Source organism: Halichoeres trimaculatus, unplaced genomic scaffold (genome assembly GCF_033239565.1).
Source record: "Halichoeres trimaculatus isolate MK-OKI-2021-1 unplaced genomic scaffold, fHalTri1.1 fHalTri1_scaffold_19, whole genome shotgun sequence".
In the NCBI taxonomy this organism is placed as follows: domain Eukaryota; kingdom Metazoa; phylum Chordata; class Actinopteri; order Labriformes; family Labridae; genus Halichoeres; species Halichoeres trimaculatus.
In genome coordinates, this window is record NW_027437197.1 from 2,408,678 (window position 1) to 2,417,330 (window position 8,653).

The 8,653-nt window shown below is 42.7% G+C and overlaps 1 protein-coding gene across 1 annotated transcript; it reads right to left on the reverse strand.

Moving 5' to 3' along the window:
* Positions 1-3,997: 3,997 nt before the first annotated feature.
* On the reverse strand, positions 3,998-7,347 carry gdf3 (growth differentiation factor 3). Its single transcript, XM_074695150.1, has 2 exons — positions 6,996-7,347; positions 3,998-4,987 (listed from the first exon to the last, which is right to left on the reverse strand). The coding sequence occupies exons 1-2, from the start codon at positions 7,282-7,284 to the stop codon at positions 4,137-4,139; spliced, it is 1,140 nt and encodes a 379-aa protein (XP_074551251.1). The 5' UTR covers positions 7,285-7,347; the 3' UTR covers positions 3,998-4,136.
* Positions 7,348-8,653: the final 1,306 nt, after the last annotated feature.

Here is an 8,653-nt window from a genome sequence, read left to right on the forward strand (position 1 = left end):
ATTATTTTCAAATTTTTCCAAATTTTTGAAATATCAAATTTTTGTTACATTTTTGGGATTTTATTTATTTATCTATTTATTTATCTTAATTTTTGGAGTTCCAAAACTTTTTTGAAATTTTGCCTTTTTTTATTTCTTTTTTTTTTTTTATTTAATGCATCAACATGCACAAATCTAGCAGAATTATTTTACATTTAAAGAAAAATTATAATCAATCAGATTAAATTTGAAAATTAAAGAAGATGTGTTGGGTTTTAACATCCTAACAAGCTAATTTTAAAGAAAGGGTATATTGCTTCCTCATATGTTTATCATGGATACAATGTAGCATGTAGCATGTAGCATAGATGGTCAAACTGAGCGTGTGCAGATTTTGAAACCTCAACATGCTCATATGTTGTAGAAATACCTGAATCTGTCTGACCAATCAGAACACTCGATTCTAAAAATTAAGCAAAAAATCTTCACGAGACATTGAGGTCATCACATCAGGATCTCAGGCCTCAGACTCAAAGGTCTCCACCCCCAAAAGGCCTCCAGAGGGCTGACCAATCAGAGATAAGGGGGTGTTATGGAGCAGGAAGCCTTAAAGCGACAGCAGCTAAAACAAAGCAGATTCAGAGAAAAGCCTTCACTGTTTTTCTTCCAGCGTTGGAGGAGCTCCCTGTGTCCCCCGGCCTCCTCCCTGACGCTAAGCTTAAATATAATTTAAGTTATCTTAAAGTTATCTGAGTGAGAATTCATCCGGGAGGAGTAGGAGGAGGAGGAGGAGGGAGACCTAAGTTTCAGAGACAGGAAGAAAAACACTTGAGTGAGTCTGACTGCTGGAGATAGAGCGTGTACGCAGGGCCCCAGAGGGCGAAGTGGAAATGACTTTGTCTTTGACAGCGAAGTAGTGTGGAGCAGCCCGAGGCTTCTTCCTTTTCCTGTCGAACTCTGCTTTCTCTCCCTTTCATTCATCTTCTGTTTCAGCTCAGCGCTGCTGCACATCAGAGCGGCAGAAGAAAACAATATGATTAGGGAAATTGGCAGCACAATAAACAGGAAAGGAAACAAGAACCCCACTGAGATGTGGAGCAGGAGAGTCTGAAACCGAGCCCGAGATGGAGCACGGCTGAAAACAGAGTTCAACCTAAAAGTCTTTAAATAAAATGATTCAACCACGGCGCTGTCTGAACACGCCACTCACGTGATGAAGACGTGTTCAGTCCCTCGCTGAGGACGTTAAACGAACACTGAAGGAGACAGACTGTGATTACTCCGTCTCTCCTCTCCACCCAAAACTCTCTACTCCTCTATCACTAATTACTACAACCCATCAGCCTCCATCGGTTGCTGTGGAGACCACGCCATCGTCATGGCAACCCCAGTGGTCTGTGGTTCTGGTGGTGGTGGTGGTGGGGGTGTTATCAGCCAGGAAGGTGAGATAAGAGTGTTAATTTCTTCTCTGGTAGATAAAAAAGAGGAGCTGGTTTGTGTCAGTGAGACGCTCCAACCTCAGAGAGAAAAGTCTGACATGCGAGGCCGAGATCCTCATCACCACGTTTGTCAGACTCTCTACGCCACCGTCTGTACGCCAGTGTGTCCACGCCTGTGTCTGCAGACTACTTTCTGTACATGTCCTTACACCTGTGTTTTTTAACCCCAAAATATAATTCAGTGTAAAAATAAAAAGCTCTGTATCAAAGAATCTCTATGCCAGTGTCTCTGCAACATCCTCTATGCCAGTGTTTCCATGCAACCAGCTAAATGCCCTTGACTAAACACCACAGTTGTTATTACAGTATCTCTATGCCATGTTTCTGTGCAAAAGTGTCACAACAGAGTTTCTTTGAAGTAGTGTACTAACATAAGTGTGTTCACGCCACTTTCTGAACACTAATAGGTCCAATGAAGTGTCTCTATGCAATTGTTTCTACACCAATGTCACCAGTGTCTCCACGCTAGCATCTCAGTGTCTCTACACCAGGGTCCATAAGATGGTCTCTAAATGCAAGTGTCTCTACGCAAGTGTCTCTATGCTAGTGTCTCTAAACGAGTGTCCTATGCCAGTGTCTCTACGCAAGTATCTCTCGACCAGTGTCTCTACGCAAGTATCTCTCGACCAGTGTCTCTACGCAAGTATCTCTCGACCAGTGTCTCTACGCAAGTATCTCTCGACCAGTGTCTCTACGCAAGTGTCTCTACGCAAGTGTCTCTACGCCAGTGTCTCTACACCAGTGTCTCTACACCAGTGTCTCTACTCCAGTGTCTCTACACCAGTGTCTCTACACCAGTGTCTCTACACCAGTGTCTCTACTCCAGTGTCTCTACACCAGTGTCTCTACACCAGTGTCTCTACACCAGTGTATCTACTCCAGTGTCTCTACACCAGTGTCTCTACACCAGTGTCTCTACACCAGTGTCTCTACTCCAGTGTCTCTACGCCAGTGTCTCTACACCAGTGTCTCTACTCCAGTGTCTCTACGCCAGTGTCTCTACACAAGTGTCTCTACACCAATATCTGTTTGCAAGTGTCTATATCCCAGTGTCTCTACGCCAGAGTCTACATGCCAGTGTCTATAAGCCAGTGCCTCTTCCTGAGTCTCTCTATGCAAGTGTCTATAAGCCAGTGTCTATGCATGTGTCACTGGGCCAATGTCTCTACACAAGTGTCTCTACTCCAGTGTCTCTATGCGAATGCCTCTTTCCCAGTGTCTCTCAGTAGTGTCTGTGCGAAAGTGTTTATGCAAGTGTCTGTAAGCCAGTGCCTCTACTCCAGTGTCTCTACACATTTGTCTATAAGCTAGTGTCTATGCCGATTTCGCTACGCCAGTGTCTCTATGCCAGTGTCTTCACCAGTGTCTGTAAGCCAGTGTCTCTTTCACAGTCTCTCTAGCCAGTGTCTCTACACCAGTGTAGCTACACAAGTGTCTTCACCTGTGTCAGTAAGCAGTTTCTCTTCTCCAGTGTCTCATTGCCAGTGTCCTTACTCAAGTCTCTCAATGCCAGTGTTTGCTAGTGTCTCTTTGCCAGTGTCTTTACTGAAGTGTTTCTATGCCAGTGTCTTTTCTCAAGTGTCTCTTCCCCTGTGTTTCTATGCCACTGTCTGTAAGCCAGTGTTCTTTCCTAGTGTCTCTATGCTAGTTTCCATTAGCAAGTGTGAATAAGCTAGTCTCCCTATGCCACTATGTTTGGTATAATGTCTTTGTGCCAGTGTTTTGAGACCAGGGTCTCTACACAGGTGTCTAATAGCCAGCCTCAATCTGCCATTGTCTGTGAGCCAGTGTCTCTTCTGAAGTGTCTCTATGCAAGTGTCACTACCCCAGTGTATCTTTGCAAGTGTCTTTAAGCCAGTCTTTCTATACCACTGTGTATGGCATAGTGTCTCTACACAAGTGTCCATAAACCAGTCTCAGTATGCCAGTGTCTTTACAGAAGCTTTTGAGGTAAACAGTGACTATGCCAGTGTCTCAACGCCACTTGCTGTTCATGTGTCGACCCCCCCAAACCGTACATTCAGGATAAAAAGGTTAAACTGTCACAGAGCAACTTGAAGTCTGCTGCATTAAGAAGCTATGTGTCAAAAAAGTGTTTCATGTCGTTCAAACTGTGTTTTATCCTTCAGGATTTAAATGCAGCACGACTGATTATAAGGAACTGATTTGACGTTTAATCACCATGATGTATTATAAGCTTCAGCGTTATATTCTCCTGTACGTCACGTCTCCCGGCTGTAAAACCTAAACGTTTGTCTAACTTCTCAGAAATCTCAGCAGAGACCGCCTCCTCTCCTCTCAAAGACTTTAGCTTCATCTTTACGTACTTAAGCAGCATTTCTATGCTAAACATGCCGAGCCGCTTCCTTCAGTGGGTACCAGGGAGCACTTCAACACTCTCAAGTCTTTCCCATCAAAAGTTTAAAGGGGCCCTAAAGGAGGAGACAACCTGTGCTGGGGCCCCACAGGTCATTTCATTACCGGATCAGCTGAATGAGCGACTGAGGGAAACTTTGGTCCTCTGGCGTGACTTTATTAGAAAATGATAAACATCAGCTGCTGATAAAAGACAATCTTTAAAAGGTGAATGCACATTTCAAATCCAACCAATCAGCACACAGCATGAGGCGAACAGTGTCTGAAGGTCAAAGGTCAAGCTCATCTGCAGCCGCACTCGTCCACCACCATGTCCTGGTAGTGTCTGAGCACCACGTTGTCGTTGTTGTCGTAGTAGAGCATGGAGATGGGGGACAGGCGGATGGGGACGCAGCAGGGCTGAGGGGTGCTGTGGGGGTCCAGGGAGTGGACCAGAGTCTGCAGGATGGCGTGGTTGGTCCCGTTCAGACTCTCGCTGAGCGGGAACGGGCACTCGCCGTGGCAGTAGTTAGCCATGTAGCCCTGCGGGGCGATGATCCAGTCCTGCCAGCCCACGTCTTTGAAGTCGATGTAGAGGCGGCGAGCTTTGCACACGTTGCTGGGAGAGACGGGGAGATGCACGGCGCTTCGTCTCTGTCGGGAGCGACACTGATGAGGGTTGAGGGACACGGCGACCAGAGAGGCCTGGACCAGAGGGAGGGTGTAGGCGGGGTCTAAAGGGAGGGAGTTCCCGGGGCGGAAAGGAAGCAGCTCCTCTGGATCCACGCTCAGAGGAAGCAGCTCCAGTATCAAACCGTAGTTCCGACCCGGTTTCCTCCAGCTGTCCGCCAGCGAGGTCAGGTCCAGCGTGATGGAGGCGGGGTCAGGCTGCAGCTGCACCGACTGCGACAGCAGGAGTCTGCGGTTCCCCTGAGCGTTGGCCCCCCTCAGCGTGGCTCGGATCACTTTGTACAGGGACACGCTGAGGGCCCGGGGCCCCTGCAGCAGCTCGGTGTGGCTGAAGGGTTTCCACAGGAACTTGATCTCCAGCTGAGCCAGAGACAGCAGCTCCACAGGCTGCAGCACCGACATGTTGAAGAAGAGCTGCTTCTCCACGCAGAGCTGACAGCTGCTCCACCCAGACACCAGCCGGCCTGCGGAGCACCAGAGGGCGGAGGAGGAGGAGGAGGAGGAGGAGGAGGAGGAGGGGTTTTAGACGAGGGGGTCTTTCAGGGTGTTTATGTCATCAGATACAGAGCGCAAAATAAATAAAATCAAACACGCTTTTTTTTTATTGATGAGAGCAGAATTAAACAAATGTTGTATATAGGGATGGAATTGGTAAGATTTTGTCAATACCGATTCCTTTATCAATTCCTGTTGTGAATTTTTTTGGTACAAAAAGTAGCTTTACAGGTTTTCTGTGTCAACAACATTTAATTAAGTTTATACTGTAAGTGAATAAAATGTAATTGGTCCCTGAGTCTGGATATTTCTGGGCATAATTAAACAGAAACAGGAAAAAATTTCACACAATGTGACGTTGATGTTCTGTGTTGTAATATATTAATAATCCAAGTAAGCCATCTAGTGTCTCAAAGTGGTTATAGCAATAGTTTAAGTTGTTTGGAACCTTTCCGTCAGCCATTAGCCTTTCATTAGCCTGTTAGCTTTAACATTTGAAACTCTCAGTATTTTTTACAAAGAGTTGATGTGATATGTTTCTGTGATGAAAGCTGAAATTCTATTCTGAAGCTAAAGTTATACTGATGTATGCTAACTGCTAGCATATCAATGCAGTTTCCCATATACGTTAGCATCAAGCTTGAGCTATTTTGTTATTTTGGTAAATAAGGTGATTTATACCATTTTGAATGTACTGAATATGAATCTCCTGAGAGAGAGTGATGAACATTTATTTATGAAGTCAGTTCTTCAGGAAAACTTCAAAGAATTGATAAGAGAATTGTTAAGCACAAAGGCTAATGATATCAATGGACTGAAACATTTCTTATCAATTCTCAACAGGAATCGGTTTTCAATTCCCATCCCTAGTTGCATTTGATTTCCTGAACTGTTGGATATTTATTGTGCATTTTTTTTAGAAAAACATCTTTAAAACATCTGGTTTTATTACACCAAATATTTGGGAAATCTTCTCCCATGAATTCCTGAATATTTTGTCCTATAGTTGCATCCATATTAGAGCTGAAACGATTCCTCGAATGATTCGAGGTACTCGATTACAAAAATTACTCGAGTAATTTTCTCCGCCTCGAGGAATCGTTTAATTTTAAAAAAGATCAAAGAGTGGTATTTCAAATAGAGCTGAGGCCATATTAAGAGAGTTTTCAGACCCCTTAAGCTACCTCTTATACAAAATAGCAACTAGCAACAAATCTAGCTTCTTTTCTGGAGTTTGGAGACTAACGGGTCATTCTACCAAACGGGTGCCATTTGGGTCCGCAACATTTGATGAGATGTACAAGGCACAAAAAATGTGTCAAAGTGTGTTAACAGATTTTGGAGCTACCAAAGCAAGCGTTCTTCCATTTCTTAAAGAGAAAAACTTTCATTTGAAAAATAACTGCTTTAACTAAACAAAAACGTATTTTATCCAATTACTCGATTAATCGATGGGATGTTCAGTAGAATACTCGAATACTAAAAAAGCTGCAGCCCTAATCCATATCAAAAAACACAGACCAATCACTGCAGGTGAATAAGTTACTCACTATAACTTTAGATGTTATTGGTCTGATGATGCATTTTTAGCTCAAGAAAGAGAAAGAATCAAACAAATAGGACATAAAAAATCTCCAGATGTGGAACAGTGGGGTGTTGCATTGATATACAGACTCTACCCCTGACTTAACCCATTGTTTGTAGCATTTATGACAATTTAAAGTTACTTTGATTTCTAACCGCAGACAACAAATCAAAATTTTTAATCTGTAAAACTTTTCAAAACTGTTTCATAATTTGCAGCCAGGTAAGTTTTAAAAAAGTGGGATTCTTTAGATATTTTGAATTAAAAAAAAAAAAAAAAAAAAAAAAAAAAAAAAAAAAAAAACAGATTTCCGGAACTATACTTAACAAGAAGAAAGAAATTTATTTCGTTTTAAAGTTTGAGAGCAGTAAAAACAGTTTTGGGTTACGTACCTTGGTCCTGGACGTATCTGATGATGTTCCCGCGGACTCCGTACTCTGACACCGTGCAGGGGTCACTCTCCTGGGCCTGGATGTTCTCCGACCTCCGGAACATCTTCCACAGCGCGGACGGAACGTGACGCCGGGCCTGGAGGCTCGCAGCGGGGCGAGGCCGCGCGGAGAGCCCGAGGGAGCTGAGGAAGAGCCGCTCCTGGGTCTTCAGCTCCTCCACGTGAGAGAGGAGGTACACCCCGGAGAAACACACCGACAACAGGAGCAGAGGAGCCGGGTTCGCCTTCATGGCTGCAGCATGGCTCCTCACCGGGCGAGACGTTTGTTTTAAGGTGAGGGACCTCCCGGTGAGCAGCTGCTTCATTATGTTAATGAGAGATAAGGTGAGGGGGGCGGGGACACGCTGGTCTCAGCTCAGGTCTGCTAACTTAAATAACTTTCTCACAAATTCCAAGATTTTAAATGAGAAACTTTTTTATGGTAAGATTACAAAATAATCTGTCTAATATTCTAAAGAAGCAAACAAGATAAGTGAGATTGTTGCTAATAATTTCAATCACCTTTAGCTGTTAAGTTAGGCTATTTTCTTTTCAAAGTTACATAAAACTTCACTCTCGAAACCCGCTCTGGCTCCCCCTTGTGGAGACATCAGAAATAGTTTCCCTGCTTATTAACATGCAAACTAATCTGACTCCTCATCCTCATCCTCAGCAGCTCTGCGCGTCAAGATGACAACATAAGAGGAGACTGAAGTTGGACATACACGAAACCAAAACCTGGGAAGGGGAAGAGGAGGTCTGCTAATGGAGCTGCCATGGGTTAATCACGCCACCTGGTGTCCATTTCAGGTACTTCATCACAGATTTGACATGTTGAGGATGTTTTTTAGGCAAAATGTGAATTATAACAGCTAATAACACAAAAAAGTTCACCTTTAGCCTAATTTAGAGGTTGTTGAGAGCCCTCTAAGGGTTTAGCCACCAAATAATGGGTTTATTTTGCTTGTTTGAATAATATTTACAACTGACTAAACATCCTAGAAAAGGATGAAAGGAATCTTTTTTTCAAAGTTTAACAATATCTCAGATTCAAGGACGCTTGACTCTTGAATTTGACACTCTTCATTCCCCGTAGCAGCAAACATGGTATTTGAAATTTGACAAATAACCAGATTTTTTATGTTCCTGGTGGACCTAATGAGTTTTGTTAGGGATTATGACTTTGGGGGTTCAAAAGCAGATTTTTTAACACTCTTTGATGACTTTTTCTTTACGATAAAGACAATGTAATGCATACAAATTTAAACATTGTTGGAATCTAAAAAATAATCAACTAAATGAGAAGGATTTTTTTTTTTAATTTATGAAATGGTATATGTGATGTTTTCTGTTTTGTTTTTAATTAAACTGGAAAAAATTAGGGAAAAAAAATAAGTTAAAAAAATTTGCTCAAATTTCCTTTTTTTTTAAAGTTTTTTAAAAAATTGTGAAAAAAATTGCAAAAGTTGCAAAAAATTTGCAAAATTGCAACCAAAAATTGCAAAACTTTCCCAAAAAATTTGGAAGTTCAAAAATTTGGGAAAGAATTTAAATACTCTTGATTTTCAAAAATGTGCAACATTTTCCCTCAAAAATTGAAATTTTGAAAAATGTTGAAAT